Here is a 23,029-nt window from a genome sequence, read left to right on the forward strand (position 1 = left end):
CTGAAGGAATGAAATGACCACACCTGTCATTCCCATGATGTTCCTCTTATCTGAAGGGTCAAGACAAGGGCTAATAGATGGCTAAATGGAAGGACCATGGGCCGGAGATCCGAGTCATGTTGCAAAATAAGCATGATGTTAGTGTGGGTGGGCTACTGCTGGGAGGCCAGGAGATTATTTCCAGAGGTGGAACATTGGAGCTAAAGATTTCTAAGGTTGGCAAATTCTAGGTGAAGACAAAGAACAAAGTGGGAACCTGGAAGTGGGGAAAGGAGACAGAGGATGAAAACCATGGTAGAAGTTAAAGCACTGGGAGTCTGTGTTGTTGAGCACTGGAACCCAGGCTGAAGGGTGGATGTGAGGTGGGGTGAGTGAGCCAGGTTTCAAAGCCATGATTGAATGTGGTGGAGTTTTTAGGATGTCAATAAAGAACAATAAAGTGGGTGTATAATCTAGGCAAGACCATTGAGGACATAGGCATGGGCAAAGATTTTATGACAAAAACATCAAAACCAATTGCAACAAAAGCAAAAATTGACAAATGGGATCTAATTAAACCAAAGAGCTTCTGCACAGCAAAATAAACTATTATCAGACTGAACAGACAACCTACAGAATGGGAGAACATTTTTGCAATCTATCCATCTGATGAATATCTAACATCCAGAATCTACAAGGAACTTACATTTACAAGAAAAAAACAACCCCCATTAAAAAGTGGGCAAAGGGCATGAATAGACACTTTTTAAAAAAAGACATTTATGCAGCCAACAAACATATGAAAAAAAGCTCAACATCACTGATCAATAGAGAAATGCAAATCAAAACCACACTGAGATACCATCTCACGTCAGTTGGAATGGCAATTATTAAGCAGTCAAGAAACAACAGATGCTAACAAGGCTGTGGAGAAATAAGAACGCTTGTACACTGTTGGTGGGAGTGTAAATTAGTTCAACCATTGTGGATGACAGTGTGGTGACTCCTCAAAGACCTAGAACAAGAAATACCATTTGAACCAGCAATCCCATTACTGGGTATATACCCAAAGGAATATAAATCCTTCTATTACAAAGATACATGCACGTGTATGTTCATTACAGCACTACTCACAATAGCAAAGACAGGGAATCAACCCAAATGCCCTCCAATGATAAACTGGATAAAGAAATTGTGGTACATACACACCATGGAATACTATGCAGTCATAAAAAGGAACAAGATCAGGTCCTTTGCAGAGACATGGATGGAGTTGGAAGCCATTATCCTCAGCAAACTAACGCAGGAAGAAAACCAAACACCGTATGTTCTCACTTATAAGTGGGAGTTCAACAATGAGAACACTTGGACACAGGGAGGGGAACAACACACACTGGGGCCTTTCAGGGGTTGGAGGAGAAGGGGAGCATCAGGATAAACAGCTAATGCATGCGGGGCTCAATACCTAGGTGATGGGTTGATAGGTACAGCAAACCAACATGGCACACATTTACCTATGTAACAAACTTGCACATCCTGCACTTGTATCCTGACTTAAAATTAAATTAAAAAGGAGGGTGTATAGGAAATAATTTTATTTTAATTTAATTATGCATTTTATACATCTGAAATGTTCTTATTACATGCCTTTGAGGTTTGAGGGAGATAGCAAAAACATCATTTTTCTAATTTTGTATGTGAGGAATGTTAGACGAGGCAAACTTAAGAAACTTGCTTGAGGTCAGTAAGCTATTAAATTGTAGCCACAAGCATTAAGACCAAGTATTCCTATCCAAGAAACATGCAAATACATACTCTGAAATTAACTGAACTGCACCTGTGAGAATATATGGATTCCCATTTTCAGCTAAGTCTCGTGAACATATGTTCAATTTTTGTCTTTTCCTCATGTTTGTTATTTCATTAGTGCAGACCTTAGGTTTATTACTTTACTACACTGTACACTCTGTAGACCAGTGATGCAGTCCCTTTTGTTCAGATCTCCACTAGATAGCACAGCATCTGTTCTATAACAGGTGCTCAAAACAAGTTGCTGAATAAAGGATAAAGCAATGCTCATAGCAGGTCAGTGTACTTTGAGAATGCTGAATCAAGTCAATTCATAGCTAAATTTACAAATCCGGTAGTATTTACTATTTTGCCAAAAGAAATGACAATTGAATATTCAAAGATTTTCTGAGCATATCTGATTTTATTCAGATGTTTTAAAGTTAAATCACAGGTGCAAGAGGGCAGTAAGGCTCGGTCAATCACTTTCAAAAGAATTGGAGGTGCCAGCAGATGTACTGTCTCCAAAGGAGCGAGACAGCCCACTTCAAAGCAAGTGAGACAGCACTCTGTGGCAGCCAAGGAGAAGCATTCCTGGCTTGCGTCTCATTTATCAGGGTGACACCAACACCCTGGAGAAAATAAGAAAAATGTAAGCTTTGGTGTATTTTCTTTCTCTCTCTGTCTCTCTGTCCCTTTCTATCTGTTTCTGTCTGTCTGTCTCTCTCTCTTTCTCTCTCTCTCCCTCTCCCTCCCTATATCCCTCTCTGCTTCTGCTTCCATCTTCCCCTGCTTCATCTTCCTTCTCCTTCTTTCTCTTTCTCTCTCTCTCTCTCTCTCTCTTTTTTTTTTTTTAGATGGAGTCTCTCTCTGTCCCCCAGGCTGGAGAGCAGTGGCGTGATCTTGGCTTACTGCAACCTCTGTCTCCCGGATTCAAGCAATTCTCCTGCTTCATTCTCCCAAATAGCTGAGAATACAGTCATGTGTCACCACACCCAGCTGATTTTCGTACTTTTAGTAGAGACAGGGTTTCAACATGTTGGCCAGGCTGGTCTCGAATTCCTGACCTCAGGTGATTCATCTGCCTCGGCCTCCCAATGTCCTGTGATTACAGGTGTGAGCCACCACGCCTGGACCTTCTCTCTCTCTTTCTCTCTCTCTCTCTCTTTTTGAGATGGAGTTTTGCTCTTGTTGCCCAGGCTGGAGTGCAAGGGTGCGATCTTGGCTCACTGCAACCTCCGCCTCCTAAGTTTAAGCAATTCTCCTGCTTCAGTCTCCCAAGTAGCTGGGATTACAGTCATGTGCCACCACACCTGGCTAATTTTGTATTTTTAGTAGAGATGGGGTCTCTCCACATTGGTCAGGCTGGTCTGGAACTCCCCACCTCAGGTGATCTGCCTGCCTCGGCCTCCCAAAGTGCTGGTATTACAGGGTGAGCCACCACGCCCGGCCCTCTCTCTTTTATAATTTGGGAATTCAGTTAAAGTCTAGTAGCCACTCGAGTACACATTTCACATTTCACTATGTTGACTCTTCATTATGAAAAATTAAAACTTGGCAAACTTTTGACCACATTTCCAAGTCTAAAATCACTGTGTCAGATTTTTGAGAATCCAACATATTTTTCATGCAAATGGAAATGCTCATGTTTAAAACAACATGGAAAAAGGAATTTTTAAAAACTAAGCCTTGTGAAATAGTCGGATTTTTACTGGATTTCTTTCATCTACTTTTACCAAAACCTGTAATGTATAGGGTAAGGAACCAGTTTAATATATGTTAGTTATTTCAATAAGTTATGTAACATTTTTAAAACAAAATGAATTTAACATAATGAATTTTAAAATAAACATAAGAAAAATAGACCTGAGATAAATATTGCAAAATGTCAGTATGTTGTCATCTAGCTTTCACGCAGAGCTTAAAGTATGGCAGGCACTAGATCAAGTGGTTTATATATCATCACAAATTTAAAATCTTACAATGAGGTAATACATTCGTTAATTTTATTTTTGGATAAAGAAATTGAGGTATGGAGCAGCAACCCTTGACTTCAAGTGGTGCAGATGAACACGAACCTAAGCAGCTTGGGTTCAGAGTCCATGCTCTTGCCCACTACAGATTGCTACGTAGCCTACCTCTTCATGTATTTTGTTTTGGTAATGCGCAGAAGACCAATTGAGAGATGATACAGTAAACCAGGCTCAAAAGATTTAAAAGGACTGATCCGCCATGGTGGCTCTGAGGATGGAGAGAATGGGACAAATTTCAGAGATATCAAGTAAGTGAAACCAACAGCACCTGATACCGTCTTGGATATTGGTGAGAGGGCAAGGAGTCAAGCATGACTTCCAATGTTTTTGCTTGGTAGCTAGGTGGTTGGTTGCATCCTTTTCTGAGCTAGGAAATAATTTGGGTGAGTTTGAAATGCCTGTGAGGCATTAATATGGGGAAAGTCCACGAGGCTTTCAGAGTCCAGTTTGGATTCCAGAAAAGAGATTTGAACTGGAAATAGGAATATGGGAGTTGTCAGTGAACAGAATCACTCAGGAAAACTGCAAAGAGAGAAAGAGAAGGCCAGGGCTGAAACCCTAGAGATGATCAACATTTGAGAATTAGCCTGAGGAAGAGAAACCCACAAAAGAAATAAAGAAGGTTAGATAAAAATAACGGAGGAAAAAAAAGAAGATGGGAAAGACTAACATCAAAGAAGCTAAGGGAAGGAAAAAGTTTTGATAAGAAGTGTGTGGTTAATAATGTACAATGTAGCTGAGTATAGTGGCTCACACCTATAATCCCAGCATTTTGGGAGGCCAAGGTGAGAGGATCACTTGAGGTCAGGTGTTTGAGACCAGCCTGGGAATACAGTGAGACCTCGTCTCTACAAAAAAATAAAAAATAAAAAAATTAGCTGGGTGTGCTGGCACATGCCTGTAGTCCCAGCTATTTGGGAGGCTAAGGCAGGAGGATTGCTTGAGCCTAGGAGTTTGAGGCTGCAGTGAGCTATGATTGTGGCACAGCACTCACTCCAGCCTGGAGGACAGACTGAGACCCTGTCTCTGAAAAAATTAAATAAATGTAAAATATGAGGAAAGATTATGTAAAATGAGGACCAAAAAGTACAGAGTAACACTAGAGATCACTGGTGACTTTGATGACAGTAGTTTACACGAGTGAAGGGGACAGAAGCCAGACTTGGGTGACTCAGAATAAATGGCAATTAAGCAGAAAGACATGGCAAGCATTGGGAACTTTCATGTGGGTTCATATGGGAAGAAATCAAAAAGAAGTGGTGATAGTTAAAGGGTATGTAGGTTTCAAACAGGGAGTGGTTTGAGCAAGTTTCAATGCCAGTTGGAAGAATCAGTGACAAGGGAGTTGTTGATCATAAAGGAGAAGTGGTCTCTGGGGTTCTGGATTGCTTTCACAAAACTGCCCAATGATTTGATGAAAACTTACTGTATTAGTCTGTTCTCATGCTGCTAACAAAGACATACCTGAGACTGGGTAATTTATCAAGGAAAGAGGTTTAATAGACTCACAGTTCCACATGGCTGGGGAGGCCTCACAATCATGGCAGAAAGCAAAGAAGGAGCAAAGCCACGTCTTGCACGGTGGCAGGCAAGAGAGCATGTGCAGGGGAACTCCCCTTTATAAAGCCGTCAGATCTTGTGACAGTTATTCACTATCATGAGGACAGCATGGGAAAGACCCACTTCTATGATTCAATTACCTCCCACTGGGTCCTTCCTATGGCACATGGGAATTATGGGAGACACAATTCAAGATGACACTTGGATGGGGAAACAACCAAACTATATCACTTACCAATAACCTTGATATGGAAAACGCAGCTGGCTTGGTTGCCGGATAGGTCAGTTGCTGTGTATACGATAGCAACATCTCCAATTGGGAAAAGGTAAGGTGGGGTGAAAGCTGGATGAACGTGGATTGACACCTTTTGGAGATACATAAATATTTTGAAAGTTAACGTCAAAAGTGCGTTTATTGTTTTTTGATTTATATATTATTAGTAATGTTAACAATGATACAATATTTCACATAGAGGAAAGGAAAAAGGCACAGTTTTCTGGCATATTTCTTTCCAGATTATCCTATGTAAATGATTTATAGAACTGGCACACAACAAAATGTTGCTCCTTGTTTTTTAAATGTCTTTTATGTTTTAAAACGTCTTTTACATTCTTATGCAGTCTTTACAACTTAAAATGACTCTTAAATATTTCCATAATGTTCTGTAGAATAAATATATGATAATTTAAGAAAAATCTGTTGAAGGACATTAGTTTGACCCAAACATTTCCATTGTAAACAGTTTTGAACAGATAATTTAAAAATATTTTTCTTCTTATTTTCTTTATTGATGCATAATAGATATACATAGTTTCAGGGTACATGTGATAATTTCACACATTCATATAATTTATGAAGATCAATCACTATACTTCAGATATCCATCACCTTAAATATTTATCTTTTCTTTATGCTGGAATCATTAAAATTCTTCCCTTCTAGTTATTTTGGAATATACAATCGATTATTGCAAACTATAGTCAACCTACTGATCTAAGTAAGACGAGGTCTTATGACTTCTATCAAAACATATATTCGTACCCATTAATTAACTTCTCTTATCTCTCCCTCCCCCACCTTTCTTGGCCTCTGATAACTACCAGTCTACTCTCTATCTTCATGAGATACACTTTTTTTTAGCTCTCACCTGAGATATTTGTCTTTCTGTGCTTGGCTTATTTTGCTTATTTATTATTTCCTTATAATAGAGTTTCATGAACAGAATTATTAAACCCAAATGTTAACATTTTATTAGTAGATAATATAAAATTTATTTCCAAATGAATGGTAACAATTCATATTCCCACTGTCAACGAGTGTCGAAGTTCCCCACATTTTCTGATCTATATTAAATATTATCAATTTTTGGTTAAGTCAAAAATTTGGCACCAGGTAATTGCTTTAATGAGCTGTTTCTTAATGCTACATGCTAAGATTATATTCTCAAGTTTGCATGTATTATATTTTTTACTTCCTGAATTGTATGTTTATTTTTTCATCCATTGAAAAATTAATAAATTTCTTCTTCACTGCAGTTTGAAGAATATTTCAAATAAGATTAGAAAGCTATTTATGAAATGATTTGATAAGCATCCAAATATATTTGATGGTAGCTTTTTAAATGATTTAAAGTATAATTTGGAAATATATTTTCTGTGTGGTATGATTTGAGAGTATAACTTTACATCTTAAAAATCACTCACTGTATTTTTAAATTATCACCCTTTATGATATTTTAAAATCCATCTTTATGGAATAGTACTGCATCATTCTGTTTATTTTTATTTTATTAAATGTTTTGATTTCTGATGGATCCAGTTGTTTCTTATTATTCTTTTTGATACTTTAATCTAGGTATTCTTCTACTTTCCATTGCAGAATCACTTTTCATGCTCAAAAATATGCTGAATGCCTTTGAAATATATTTATTCGATAAATATTTTGCTTTTTAATTTTTTTCTTTCAGAAAAGCTAGAACGAAACATTTTGTTTTTTAATCTACAAATATGGCATGTATTTCCATTTGATTTCATTATTTCACCTGCCAATGTTTTATATTTTCCTTTAGGGTGCCATTCACCCTTCTTTTTAAATAGAAACCTAAATATTTTATATTTTATCTTGCATTGTAAGTAGAATCCCTTTTTAACCTACTTAAGTAACCTATTACTATATATAGCATTACGTATTTTATAGAATGGTGTGTGTGTGTGTGTGTGTGTGTGTGTGTGTGTGTGTGAATTTATCTGTATCTTGGTAGTCAAATAGTTATTTTGCTCCAGGAAATTAAATCAGGGATGCAAAGGGTAAGTTTAAAAGTCTCATTCAGGACACAGAGGAAAACTTAGAGTACAAATCATGGAACAGATAATAGACACACAGAACAGAAATTCGAGATATAACTTATGAATCATCAGTGTTCCTTAAGAAAACAGAATGAATGGAATAGGAAAAATGTTCTAAGATATAGAAGAAAACTTTGATTTGAAGAAAGCTATGACTCTGTACATAAAAAGGACTCTCGATGTACTAAAATAGATAAACAACAAGCATCACTTAAACAAATCTCAGATAACTTGATGTACAATTAAAAATTCTCACAGCATTCAGAAAGAAAAAAAAGGAGATTTTCAGAAAAAAAGATAGTAATCAGCCTATATTACCTTTCTCTTAGTCATTAAATGCTCATCTGGAAATAAAAGATGTTCTTGTACATGCAAAGGCTTAGTAAATATACGACCTGTTTATACTTTTTCTGAAAGAATGGATTTTGAACCTACCTGAACCTACCAAATGAGGTGAATCACAACAAATCCCTCATAAGAGAGAAAAGTCATGGTGTGAAGAACTGACAGCAAACACCAAAACTATGTAAACACATACTCGGTATGAAAAATTGTGGTTGTTAGGGTTCATGTGTTATCAAAGGTTATGACTTTTTGAAGGGAATATGCATAATGTAAAAAACTATATTAATTAATCTATAATAAATTAGAATAAGAATCCCAGATTATATCAACAAACTATAAGCTGCTGAAAAGTTAAACTGATAATTTGCTCATTTTACTTGAGTGAAATGCAACAGACACTCTTATATTTTTGCCACAGATAATTGGGTAATGAAAGGCTTATGCATGTTTTTAAAACTTTATTTAAAAAGACTATGTTGCTTCCACATATAATTGCAGCTACAGCCCTAAAGCTGAAGAGTATAAAGGGTAAGTAATCACATATTCTAAAGAGAGCTCCTAAGAATGGAAAAATTGCCAGGAGGCTGACACAGCAGTGGCTGGACTGGTCCTGTGCCCCTTGCACTTACCACCAGCCCATATTACAAGATATATCTAGATCTATATCTATAGCTATATCTATATCTATCTATATATCTATATATCTATATATAGAATATAGAATACACACACACACACACACAAACACACATATATATGAAATAGGAGAATTCACTTGGGTAGAGTGTTGGGACATTTCCCCTGTCTTCTCCATGGGAGAAGGAATGGGGAGGAATACTGCCTTAAACCAAGTGGCTGGGCTTCAGACAACCACTCATAGAACATTGGCAGGGGGCAGGGAGTGCCTACAGAAAAGGGAGACCCACATCCCATTCCCAGGCTGGATGCTTGCTGGGCAGTAGAAACCCACAGATTCACCCCAATGTGAGGGGTACTGGATGAGACCGACACCCACACCTTGGAGTTTAGGGGCATATATGAATGTTGACAGGTGGCTGCATCTCTCCTGGTGAATGCTGAAGTCAGGAGGCTTATTTGAGCAATATGGACAGACTGGGAGGAAGGCTGTTCTGAACATGGGTCAGCCTGTACTAACAGTTGTTGGCATGGTGAAGACACATAGGCTGAAAGGGGAAATGGCAGTGCTTGAGTCGTTCTGCCCTATACCCTGCTCTAGGGGTTTTGAGAGGTTGTGGGATGTATGACACGGCCTGGAGCTAAGGGGAAGGGCAGAAGGGGTCCTGCCAGAATGCACCTTCATGGCAGGTAACTATAAGGGGTTGGGGAGGGGGTGGTGCTCCTACAGGGCCTCCTGCTGAATCTGCACATGGACTACATGAGAGAAACAATGGTTTTCTTTTTTTCTTTTTTCCTTCTCACAGTGCATCAGCAATACAGAGAGTGCCACACAGCCTTAAACAAATGAAAGACTTTTGAAGCTTTCCTCAAAAACACTCCTTTCCCAGCTGTGTTCATTTCCTATTGTTTCCATAGCAAATTCCTTAAAACTTGGCAGCTTAAAACAAAAGAAATGGGCTAGGCACGGTGGCTCACACCTGTAATCCCAGCACTTTAGGAGGCCGAGGCAGGAGGATCACTAGATCAGGAGTTCAAGACCAGTCTGGCCAACATGGCGGAAACCCGTCTCTACTAAAAATACAAAAAATAGCCAGGTGTGGTGGCGCTTGCCTTGTAATCCCGGCTACTTGGGAGGCTGAGGTAGGAGAATCACTTGAACCTGGGAGGTGGAGGCTGCAGTGAGCCGAGATCACGCCACTGCATTCCAGCCTGGAGACAGAGTAAGACTCTGTCTCAAACAAACAAAAAGCAAAAAACAAACAAACACAACAAAAATGTATTATCTTGTGGTCTTATAGGTTAGAGACACTAATGGATCTTATAGGGTTGAAATGAAAGTGTTAGTAGGGCTGAGTTCCTTTCTGGAGGCTCTGAGGGAGAATCTGTTTCCTTGCCTCTTCTAGCTTACAGAGGCTGTCTGCTTGGTCCTCCTCCTCTAACTTTAAAGCCACTGATGGCAGATTGAGTCCTTCTCACTGCACATCTCTCAAATCCTTCTTCTGTTATAGCATCGCTCTGTAACCACAGCTGGGAAAAGTACTTCTCTTTTAAGGACTCATGTGATTAAGTTGGATTCACCTGGATAATCCACGATCATCCTCCCATCTCACAGTCCTTACTTTCATCACATCTACAAAGATCCTTTGCTATGTAAGGAAGCATATTCATGGGTTCTAGGGATTATGACAAGGATATCTTTGAGGTAGCCATTTTTCTGTTTATCCCACCAGCCGTGACCCTAGAGAGGCCACAAACAGAGATGGGGAGGCATAGAAGGAGGAAAAGAATATCCATTGCTCCTCCGTTCTCAAGTCAGTCAGGCCACCTCTGAGCTGCAAGAGGAAAAAGCTTTGAAGTGGATACATGATTCAAGTTTTTATTTAGACAGCAAGACTCTTCTTTCTAATCCTTGAAAGTGGTTTTTAATTATGGAAAGAACTACTGGTATACCCTAGAGTAACCAAAGCTTGTGACTGTAGAAAAATAGTTATTTTTCCACTGGTGCCTATTCTAGTTCAGACTATTCAATATCAGTTACACAATTATAGTTTTGATTGCACTGTACATATAATTTAGCACCCTACTTTTCTACCAAGAAATTTCTCTTTTTGGAAATTTTCTGGGGGAATAATCAGAGACAAAAGATAAAGACTTAGTACAAGGATGTTCATGATAGCATCATAAGTTCTTTCTTTTTATTCTTTCTTACCCTGCTTTGAGTTCATGTTCTATTATTACAATAAATGTAGTGGGGCTTTTTCCCCAATTGTCTAAACTGCCTTGTTTCTCTGTCTTTTTTTCTTTCAAAACTCTACATTATAAAGAAACCCAATTATTTACTTTCTTCATGCCTGTGTTGGAGAGTCACATCAATGTCAGAGAAATTCACACAATAGTGCAGATTAATCTCTATAAGTTCATGATCACAGAACTCAAATGGACCCTCAATAGTAGCCAAATAATCCTAGTATATTTCTCTGGTTTGCTCACTCTCCCTCTCAGAATGAGTTTTTAAAAACTTCTCAGTTCTCCTAAAACTTCAAAACTCTCTCACTCTCTTTAGTTAAGCTTCAGGTCTGACCACTTTCTGAAGAGAAGCCATTCACAATGAATTGCCCCCTCTTTTCCTTGTATATTCAACTTCTTCATCTCAATTGGTTCTCTTCATTTCTATTTTTATTCTTTTAAGCACATTCAAGTTCTTCCCCCATGTGGTAGGCTGAATAACAGCCCCCACAAAGATCATCCATATTCTAATCCCTGGAACCTGTGAATACATTACCTTCCATGGCAAAAAGGACTTAGCAGACATGACTAAATTAAGAATCTTAAAATTAAGAGAGTCTCCTGAATTATCCAGATGGGCTCAATGTAATCTCAAGAGTCCTTATAAGGGGAAGGCAGGAGGGTCAGGGTGAAAAGAAAAAGATGTGGTGGAAATATCACACATGAGACACTGCTCAACACACAAATCCCCTAAAGTACATTCAGCCCTAGAAATCACATTTGCTCTTTTCAAATCAGATTTAAAAGCTACCTTGATTGTAAGTATATTAAACACAATGATCAGAACAGTTATTTTTTCCATGTTGCGCTCTACATTCCCCCGGCACCAATGTATCCTGATTGGTACAACTTATATATATTTACAGATAACTGTAGAAATAACATAGTATTTAAGTGCATCTTAATGTATGCAAATACTAACCACGTACATATAAGAGGAAGTAAAATTCCTAAATGAACTATTTTTCTAACATCTGATGGATGATTATTTCAAGCTACTATACAAAGAAAATTAAAATACTGTGTTCTGAATAATGCTGGATTTAGACAAGCTTGAATAAGAAACACCAATGCTATCTCTTTCTGACTGAAAAATACACAATCATTTTGGACCCATATTTTAAAAGATAGTTTCATAAATAGGAATTATAGTCGATTCTACATTTTTTCTTTTCTTCTCTTAAAGATCCTCAGAACCTAGTAAAGGGCAAAGAATTCTTAGTCAAGTAATCTTAGTGGCTACAATAATACAACAAATCCATAGAATGAAAAGTTTCTGGTTTTGAGGATTTTATCTGAGATTTCCAATTAAAAATTCAAGGTTGATCATTATTCTATCAGATGCAGCATTCACATTTATGAGTAGAATTTATACACAAAGAGTATTGTGATGGTTAATATTGAACATCAACTTGATTGGATTGAAGGATACAAAGTATTGTTCCTGGGTGTGTCTGTGAGGATGTTGCCAAAGATTAACATTTGAGTTGGAGGATTGGGAGAGGCAGACCCAGCCTCAGTCTGCGTAGGCACCATCTGATCAGCTGCCAGTTCAGCTAGAATAAAGCAGGCAGAGGAAAGCAAGAAGAGCAGACCCGCTGAGTCTTCCGGCCTTCATCTTTCTCCTGTGCTGGATGCTTCCTGCCCTTGAACATTTGACTTCAAGTTCTTCAGCTTTTGGACTCTTGTACTTATACCAGTGGTTTGCCAGGGGTTCTTGGGCCTTTGGCCACTAACTGAAGGCTGCACTATTGGCTTCCCCACTTTTGAGGTTTTGGGACTTGGACTGGCTTCCTTGCTCCTCAGCTTGCAGATGGCCTATTGTGGAACTTCACCTTGTGATGGTGTGAGTCAACAGTCCTTAATAAACTCCCTTTCATATATACCTCTATCCTATTAGTTCTGTCCCTATAGATAACCCTAATAGAAGTATTATCATGAGCATATTAGTAAGTCTTCAACACACATATCTGTAGTATATTTAGAATTCATTTGAAAAAGGATGTACATCATTGTGCAAACCTTACCTTTTCACCAGAGTTGTCTTTAGCTGTTGGAATCTGCCAGGTAACATTGGCAGAATCTTGTTGTTCCAGAGTCTTAGCCTCTATGTCCTTAGGACAGGTGATTTGGGGAGCCTCCACATCTAACTCAGAAAATACACAAGTCGATTAATACACTGACATGTAGTCCTAGATCATTTAAGGAAGAGGTAAAAATCTAGTTTATGTTAATACATTGTGACACATTTGTACATCCCAGTTACTGATTGTTCAGAATCTGCACCTGCTTTCCTGATCATTTATCTCAGCATGGCTTACGAACCCAATCCTGAACTGGCACCTATTGACCTCGTAGCCTCATTTCTTCCTTTTCTCCTACTGGAACTCATTTTCCACGTTGAGTTACTGTCAGGCCATGGCCTTTCTTTTACTTGGGCCTTTGCCCATGTTCTTTTATTTGCGTGAATTAGTGCCCTCTTCTCTCTTTACCTGGATGTCTAGTACTTATCCTCGAACTCTCAGCTTAGACCCAGCTCCTCAGGAAGCTCTTGCTGATTCTCCAGGCCCTTTTGAGGTGCCCACTCCACAAGATCCTATAACCCTCTGGACTTCCCAACAATAAAACTCAACAAGCTATTTTGAAATGGAATTTTCTCCCCTAGTAGAATTTAAGTTATTTGAAGGTCAGGATGTCTTGCCCCACTGTCTTATAGGGTCCCTGGCATATAATAGGAGCTTGAGAAATATTTTTTGAACGAAATAATTTAAAAATGAATGTTGACTGTGACAGGTAGAAACTACACTTGAAAATGAGGCTGTCAAGTAGAATTAACTAGCAGAAACTGAAACGTACTGTCAAAGCAAACAACAAATTTAAGCCAATTATATTTTTTACTTCATACTATGGTGCTGAATTAGACGTGCTAACATTACACAGATGCACACCAGTCATGGTAGTGCTAAGTTTTTGTTATATGATAAAATACATCTTTTATTTTAATTTATGTTAAATTATGTCTTCTGTAACTTCTGGCTGAATATATCTGAATTGATTTCATTAAGTCTCATGTCTTCTTGTTTCTTCAAAATTTTATTCAATTTATATCTTCTTTTTCTCAAAGGGGCTTATACTTCAACAACGTTCTCCCACAGGAACACATAGTAGCATATTAGCTCTGAAAATATTTTTTTTAAGTATTTGATTTTTCATTCATGCTTAAACAATAGCTTGACTGGACCTGGAATCTAAAGTTCATATTTATTTGCTCTCCATATCCTGTACACATTGCTACATTTCCTTGTGGCATTTAAAGTTGTAAATGAGATACGTAACGTGAATCTAATTCTCGTTTCTTTTGTACAATTTCTTTCTTTCGCCAGGGAAAATTATTTCAGATTTTTCCATTAACTCTGGAACTCGGAAATTTCACTACGAGTAGTCAAAGTATGCCAACCCAATACTCAGGAGTTATTTGTGGTCTAAAGGATTAAGTCATTCTCTAGCTCAGAGAAATTTTCTTCTCTTGGTAGAAAAATTCTTCTCTATCTCTTCTCCTCTCTGCCTCTCTCCTTCTGGAACTCCTTAATAAATGGACATTGAGGTTTTTTTTTTTTTTTCCCTTCTGTCACTGGCATCCCTCAACTTCCATCTTTTTGGTTTGATCAGTTGGGAAATTCAAGTGCTTTCTTTGTTTACTCATTCAGTTCTCCATTGTGAGGAAACTCTCAATTTGGTCTTTTAAATTACCAACAGCAATCATTCCATTCATTTGCCCTTGTCCTTCTCTTAGAGATAGTCAGGACTTTTTTACTTCTAAGAACTCTTTTACGTTTTTGATAACTCTTTTTCTCATAGTGGTCTGCTCTTGTTGCAGAGAAAATGGCAATGTCCTCTTATGAATGGAATGTGATGCCAGGTTTCAAAGTGCTGATAGCTTTTTTTTGAAAATCAATTCCATCTCACCTGTTTTATATAGACCAAGACTTCCCTAAAGATTTTAGTCTTATGGAAAACTTACCTGATTTTCAGTTCTACTATTTTCCTTATTTATGTATTTCTTATGTCATTGTCTGGCATTTTGTAATTGGATTTTGTAAATCCACCACTTTGAATCAGAAATCCTCATAGTGGATATTGGGGTAGCACCTACCATATTATCATGGGTTTGCAGCAAAAGTTGCAAAGAAGGATTGTCCTATACTGCACCTACATGGCATTATTAACACATTTGATTTTTAACCTGACCAGTGTAGAGACCTACCTTTACACACAGCTGTCTGAACTCCGACATTCCATTTTCCAGAAGTGGTACATCTCAGCATTTCTTTGATTCCAGATAAAATGAACCCTTGGCGGCAACTTACATAGCAGATTGTCCCAAATTTGGCTGGCTGCTTGCCACAGTTGTGGGGGGATATGATGACATCTTTGGGCGTCTGAAAGGTGGAGCAGTGGCGCTCTACAGTAGGGAAATGAGAGAGAATGTTACTCGTGTTCCCACAAATTGGAAATGCCACAGATTCTTTTTTACCCAAGAAAAATACAATTATGCTGCCCTGGGATTTATGTAAATTGCTAAATGATAACTATATATGACACTGAATGTATAATGTATTGCAAATAATGCTAACCTATACCTCTTTAGTTATCTTTTACTATTTTTGCCAGTGCATCAAAACTTTCAAAAACTTCTGATATTTTAATTAACACTGATTGTGACTTTTATCATTTGCTTGGAGCACATTCATTTGGTTTGCAGAATATTATTTTATGGCTTAGAAGTAGAAAGTCATAAATTGAATTCTATATTTCATGGTTTAAGTGATATATTCAGCAATCTCTATTTTATGAGCTTTTTGGTGCTATTTTTAAGCAAGCATATAATGAGAAAAGTTTCTAATAGCCTTCCTAAAATCACTGTGTTGTATTTAGGGCCTTGACCTTGAATGCTATATTTAGCACAGAAAAAGAATAGCAGATGAATTAGGCAGAATGCAGATAGAATGAAAAATCAAGGCTAGGACTTAATACAGGGAGTGTATGTGAGGGGGGCAGCACGTGCACACACCCATATGCACATTTGTTTTTTGTAGTAGAGAATCTACTGGCAGCGTTACTCACATCTTTAGTCTGTATTTTCCATGTTATTAGAATAGTTGAATAAATGGCTAACATTTATTCACTACCTACTATGTGCCAGGCATTATTCTAAGCACTTTGCATGTATTGACTTATTTAATTATATGTTGTAAGAAGTATTCCAACTTACACACAAAAACTGAGCACACTAGTAACTTTCCTAAGGTCACCACGCAAGTAAGTGGCAAAACTTACTTGCTACTAAACACTCCACTATCATACCTCCCCCGTGAAATAATTTCCTTCCGAACTGTGCCAGCAAAAGCCATTTTTTCTTGAGAAATGGTTTGTCTCTTTATTTCTGCACAGTGTGAACTGCATGCCTGCCCAGAGCTCCTAGTCTACTTTGATCAACAGGAAAATCAAAGCCAAGTTTGTGGTTCGAATATAATGACAATGTGAGACTCAGTATCCTTTATTTAGGGCCGGCCCTATATAAAGCAAGAAAATTATCCTTTTGGCTGTCAAAGTTGTTGAAGATTTTATTCTTTTTTTATTGCTTGTTTATGGTACTTTTCAGTGAATACGTCTTAAACTTTTATATAGTCTAATCTACTGAGTTTTTTTCTTTTTGAAGTATTTCCATTGCTTTTATGCTTAGTAAGTTCTGAGATTGGTCAGCATTCACTTACATATGTTAAATAGATTCTCTTCTAGGTTTTAATGGTTTTACTTTTACTTTATCTTTTAAAATCTATGAAGATATTTTTTCAGTGTTCAGTGTGAATTGAAAACATACAGAAAACTTTATTTTATTCTGTTTTTCACAAGGAGCTAGTCAATTTTCCCTTATGATCAGTTAAAGAAATCATTTTTTCCCTCAACTGACCTGTGATGCTTCCTTAATTGTGATCTGTATGGTAATCCTTGCATATTCTTAATCTTTGCAGATTAAAAAAGATTTGAAAACCTGCTAGAGCTACTTTCTATTTACTATTCCTATTAATCTTCCTTTTCAAACTGATTTTAGTGATTTTTTTCACTATAACGGTTTTCTAGATGAATCCTAGAATCAATCCCTAATTCCAAAAGAAGGGCAAAAAAGAAAATCCCTTTTAGGCTATTGAATGAGTTTGCATTCAATGTATTACATGTATATGCAATACATATATATGTAATGTGTTCTTTCCTTATGTTAATTTGGAAAGAACTTAACATAAATGTTACTAGATATTAATATAATTAATATAAATATATAAATTATAGAATTATAATATATAATATATAAATTATGTAGTAATGTAAATATATACAAATTAATATAAATAATTTATATAAAAATACATCATTTGGAAAGAACTTAACATTTTGAAAACATTTTATATAAATATTAAAATATTATTTTCATCTCTCAGTAACATTTTTCTGGTTTGCTTAATACAGGTTCCACACATTTCTATTTAAGGTTATTCTGACATATTTTATATTTTCCATAGATCTTTTGAATGTCATATTTTACCATATGTTCTGCTTATCATTGTATATAGAAAAGCTGTTTGTTTTATTTTTATTTATTTATTTTTTCAAATCTCTGCTGGCAGATATATTTGCTATTCTTGTGACTTTAATGACCTCTCATTGATTAGTAGATTCATTCTATTTCTTGGAGGGGGGAGGGGGGGCAGGCTTGTAGTCTACAAATGATGACGATCTTGAATCCCAGTATCTCTAATCTCATAATTTCTTACAATAGCTGAAGATTTAAGAATAGTACTAAACAATGTGAGTACATTTTTCTTTTGCCAGATTTGATAAGACTGTCTATATTGTTTCTCCATAAGTGGCTGCAGATTTCAGATTGACATTTTTTATTAAGTGAGTTATACCAATATGAGCTTTTAAAAATTTTACTGAAAATGTGTCTTAAATAATGAATTTTTATCTTCTGCTAAGCAACTGTACAATTTTTTTCCAATTTGCTATAATGAAGTAATGTATTATACTGATAGATTACTTAATGTTAACTCCTTTTTGCAATCTTAGAATAAACTTTACTTGTTTTGGCTGACTATTCTTTTTTCAATGTGGGTTGCTAGTATATTTGCTTTTACAGTTATATGTATTGGTCTATAATTTTCTATCTTTTTTTGGTAATAATTGTCAGGTTGACAATGAAATAATAATAGTTCAAGAATATGAATTGGCTGGCTTTCCATTATTTGGGCCAAACTATATGGTATGGAAACTTCTTAGAAAAATTCTATTTTTTAAATTTTTTATTTTTTTGAGACAGTCTTGCACTGTCGCTGAGGCTGGAGTGCAGTGCCGCAATCCTGGCTCACTGTAACCTCCACCTCCCGGGTTCAAGAGATTCTCCTGCCTCAGCCTCCCGAGTAGCTGGGATTATAGGCACCTGCCACCACACCTAGCTCATTTTTTGTATTTTTAGTAGAGACAGGGTTTCACCATGTTGGCCAGGCTGGTCTCCGACTCTGACCTCATGATTCGTTCACCTCAGTCTCCCAAAGTGCTGGGATTACAGGCGTGAGCCACCTTGTCCGGCCAGAAAAATTCTATTTTTGAATTTTTCTTACTTATAATTTAAATTCTATTTTATTACTTTATTTAAAGCTTTGCTTCTTAACTATTCTACTGCATCCATTCTCCCTTTATAGTTCTTTTTCATTTACTTAAACAATTCTGATAGTTCTTTTTCATTTACCTAAACAATTCTGATAGTTCTTTTTCATTTACCTAAACAATTCTGAGAGTTCTTTTTCATTTACTTAAACAATTCTGGTTATATCCTTCTTTCAATTTTCCTTGCAGTTGTTTTATTTTCCTAACTTTTCAGTTGAATGTTCGGATATTTTTATTTGTTCTTGTGTAATAATAAAGCAATTTTAAAGATTCACCAGTTCCTAATTTTGTCCTTCCATTAATAACATAAATGTAAAACATGTTTAACAAAGCAAGGGAATGATGAGGCATTTGCGTTTTTAAAAAATCCATCCAAATTGGCCTCAATTAAAACTAAGAAAAAAGACATGGTCATTTGAAGGTATAAACTTCTGTGAGTTGGACAACAGAATTCATTGTAGAGGTTCCTTGACTAGGGGAGAGGAGTAAGACAACACATTTGTTTTTGTATCTATAACACCTACACCTGTACATGTGTTATACTCATTACCAGCTAGTGTTTAGTTCTAGGTCTTCACAGAATACTGGAGAAATCAGAGCAGAGGAAATGAATCACCCAAGGCATTATACCTTCTAGAAACTTACCCACACACCGGGGTTCTGGCCCATCCCAATGGCTGTTTCCTTGACAAGTAAGCTTATCATTGCCTTCTAGTCTGTACCCTTCATCACAGGCAATGAAACATGTTGTCTTATATAACATTTCCCTTGTAGAACAGCTCATGTGGCCATGTTTGGGCTGGCGGAGATGAGGACATGTTCTTACTACATAAAATGAAAGCAATTAGATCAAATTTTACTAAATAAGAATAAAGATAATAATTACAAGTTTAGCAATGCCTGCACAGTGTAAACAAGACAATTTTCTTTTCTTAAAATAGCAAACGATACATAATACACCACCATTTTTTGAGTTCTTACGGGACAATTGAAAGTTCATGTTTTACCAAATGCATTGCCCAAATAGTATCACAGCATGCAGCCCCTCTGCCCATAAGTGGGAAACTTAACCTGTCTGAAGGGCCTGGCCCTACATGGAAGATGGTAACTGTAGATTGGAGGTGATCACAAAAGGGAGGTACCTGATACTCCTAGCTGGGCCTTTCCTGTGATTTTTCAGGCAACATTCCAACAAAGGAAGTGGTCTTTTCCAGGACAGAGTTTTCAGGCTCATGATCAACTTGGTTCTTAGACCTCATGGGCATATCCTAGGCCTCCTAATAGTGTTAGTTTCTGCAAAGCTGCCCAACTTTTGCAATCTTCAGTTCAATCTGCTGTCCAACCCCAACTCTTGTTCTTCTAGCTTTTTTACTTCTCATTCCCACAAATATTCCTGCCAATCATAGCTCATGATGCAAATCTCGAATTATGCATTAACATCCGTTTGTTTATTTTTACTGCTGTGGTAGAGGCTTATAGTTGCCCACCCAATAGCCATTCTCACCAGTTTTATTAAGCTTAGTAATATGCCCAGCTAGAAGACTACAACTGTCCACCTCCGCATCAACTAATGAAAGCCAATAAGAAAAAGCTGAGATTGAGCAGGGCTTCTTGGAAAGCTTTTTAAAGGGGGCTGTCTCAATTGAGAGAGTACTTCTTTCCCTTCCCTGCTCCCTTCTCCTTTTCTTCCACAATACAGACATGAGGAATGGTAGCCCAGCATACTAGAGTATAAGTATATGATACTATGGGAACATATCATGCACCATGATGGTATAGCAAAAAGCATAGGAAGTCTGGGTCTCTGATGACAGTGGAGCTATTACACCAACTTTGGCTTACCTACTTCTGTCCTTTTAGTTAAAAGAAAAATGAACCCTTAATTGGCTTAAGACATTGTTATTTAGGTCCTTGATACCAGCTATACACAATTTCTAATTCCATCTGCCCAGCATCCATTAACTTTTCCTTTGTTAATTTTTTAGGGAAAGATCTTTCCCCTCTCTTGGATCATGGGATGTGTGTGTGCTCCAAATGTGCTCAGGGGTAGAGCATGTATCTAGGAGCACATTCCCCTGGCCAGAGAAGTGAGCAGGCATAACTGGTGACATGGTTTTCTTCATGTTCTTTGAATTCACCATGAGAAAACAGTAGGAAGGATATTCGCTAAACTGTGGATGCTGAAAACGCCCCCATACCTCAGCCAGCCTCAACATCACCATCAGAAAAAGTGCCACGAGTTATCCAGAGAAATCTGCATTTCCGCGGTTCTGCCACCTTTGAGTCTCTGTCCTCAACACTACATCAGAGAAGCTACCGGAGAGCGCTCACGCTGCTCCAGCCTCTGCAGGTTCCCAAACGATGTCTGTGCTCTGAGTTTTCCTGGTAAGAGTCTCCAACTGCCCACTCAAACCCAACAATGTATGTTAGAGTCCAATTCCATTGATTCCATCATTTTCTATATTCCTGTTGATGGCAATCTCTTAGAAAGTCCAAGGCTCCCTAGTTATCTCTCATCCACCAGGGTTATCCACATACAGCTGTGTTCCAAATCTATCCCCACAGACCCTTGGACCTGCCTTCTGGAATAACGGTGGGTTTCAGTAAATCAATTCATATCCTAAACTTCCCTTTGAGCTACTTTTCCTTCACTTGATTGCCTTAATAAAAATCGTGTTGTCTTCTATAACAGGGACTGGAGGTGAGGAGGTGTCTCTGTTGCTCCTGATTGTCTTCCTACATCATTCTCTCTCCTTCCTTCCTAAAAACTTCCAGGTCCTTTGAAGTATCATATTATATATCCAATATCCTTTTTTAAATTCTCTGTCTCTCTCTCTCCTCTCTCCTTTTTCTCTCTCTCCTTCTCTCTCACACACATACATACACACCTTAGTGACTTCCTTATCTATGTAAATGATCATTCCAGTATCCTGGAGTTATATTCCCGATCTCTTCTTTTCTTTTCTCTCTCTCTTTTTTTTTTTTTATTACACTTTAAGTTCTGGGGTATATGTGCAGAACATGCAGGTTTGTTACATAAGTATACACGTGCCATGGTGGTTTGCTGCACCCATCAACCCATCATCTACATTAAGTATTTCTCCTAATGTTATCTCTCCCCTAGCTCTCCTACCCTCCGACAGGCTCTGGTGTGTGATATTCCCCTCCCTGTGTCCATGTGTTCTCATTGTTTAACTCCCACTTATGAGTGAGAACATGCGGAGTTTGGTTTTCTGTTCTTGTGTTAGTTTGCTGAGAATGATGGTTTCCAGCTTCATCCATGTCCCTTGAACTCATCTTTTCCTATGGCTGCATAGTATTTCATGATGCATATGTGCCACATTTTCTTTATCCAGTCTATCATTAGTAGGCATTTGGGTTGGTTCCAAGTCTTTGCTATGTGAACCCTAGAAGAAAACCTAGGCAGTACCATTCAGGACACAGGCATGGGCAAAGACTTCATGACTAAAACACCAAAAGCAATGGCAACAAAAGTCAAAATTGACAAATGGGATCTAATTAAACTAAAGAGCTTCTGCACAGCAAAAGAAACTATCATCAGAGTGAACAGGCAGCTTACAGAATGATCTCTTTTCTAACGATCATATCCTTCACCTTATCTCAGCTTCTACCATTGCCATGCCCCCTAGACCTCGCTGTCACCAATCCAAGTTTCCTAGTCTCTGACAATCACCTCTTATCTTCTGGGATCACTCCTTCAAGTGCTTTAACTCCATCAGTTCCCATACTCTCCAGGAGCCTCTGATATATCACGTTCTGTGTTCTCCTCTTTAGAGAAAACCCTCTAGAAAGAGTTTATAATCTTGTCCTACACTTCTCTAGTTCTAACTTAGATTCTCTCCAATCAGGGTTTCCAAGCAGGAGAAGGAGGGAGGAGTGTAAAGGAGAAAGGAAAAGCCGTGAAGAAGGGAGGGGAGAAGAAAGGAAAGAGAAAGGGAGGGGAAACATAGGTGGAGGAGATGAAGAGGAGAGGAGAAGAGGAAGAGCAGGGTGAGGGGAAGGGGAAGTCAGAGTAGGAAAGGAGGGTAGGGGAGGGGGAGGGGAAAGAATAAACAGGGAAAAAGAAAGAGGAAGATGGGGGAGCTGTCAAGACCCATGGAAAATGCACCCTCTCAGTCAGAAGACATGCACATTCCAGTCATGAACAGAGATTGGAGAGGAAAAAAGATCGGTGCCTGTTGAATATGCCAAATGATGGGGACATATATTAATCTTGATAGATTATAGATAGAATCCTACAAGCATCGGGCATTGTACAAAAGACAGAAATAACCCCTGCAAAAGAATAAAGTTTGGTTTCCTCTCGGAGA

General features: G+C 37.7%; 1 protein-coding gene across 1 annotated transcript in view; it reads right to left on the reverse strand.

Moving 5' to 3' along the window:
• Positions 1–23,029, reverse strand: part of SVEP1 (sushi, von Willebrand factor type A, EGF and pentraxin domain containing 1) — a 237,981-nt gene that overhangs the window by 135,462 nt on the left and 79,490 nt on the right. Inside the window, exons 6-9 of the mRNA XM_011966393.1 lie at positions 19,344–19,523; positions 15,241–15,438; positions 13,004–13,122; positions 5,596–5,725 (exon numbers count right to left, since the gene is read on the reverse strand). Coding sequence (XP_011821783.1) covers positions 5,596–5,725; positions 13,004–13,122; positions 15,241–15,438; positions 19,344–19,523 — 627 coding nt within the window. The remainder of the gene's footprint in view (positions 1–5,595; positions 5,726–13,003; positions 13,123–15,240; positions 15,439–19,343; positions 19,524–23,029) is intronic.

This window comes from Mandrillus leucophaeus, unplaced genomic scaffold (assembly GCF_000951045.1).
Source record: "Mandrillus leucophaeus isolate KB7577 unplaced genomic scaffold, Mleu.le_1.0 Scaffold76, whole genome shotgun sequence".
Classification (NCBI taxonomy): domain Eukaryota; kingdom Metazoa; phylum Chordata; class Mammalia; order Primates; family Cercopithecidae; genus Mandrillus; species Mandrillus leucophaeus.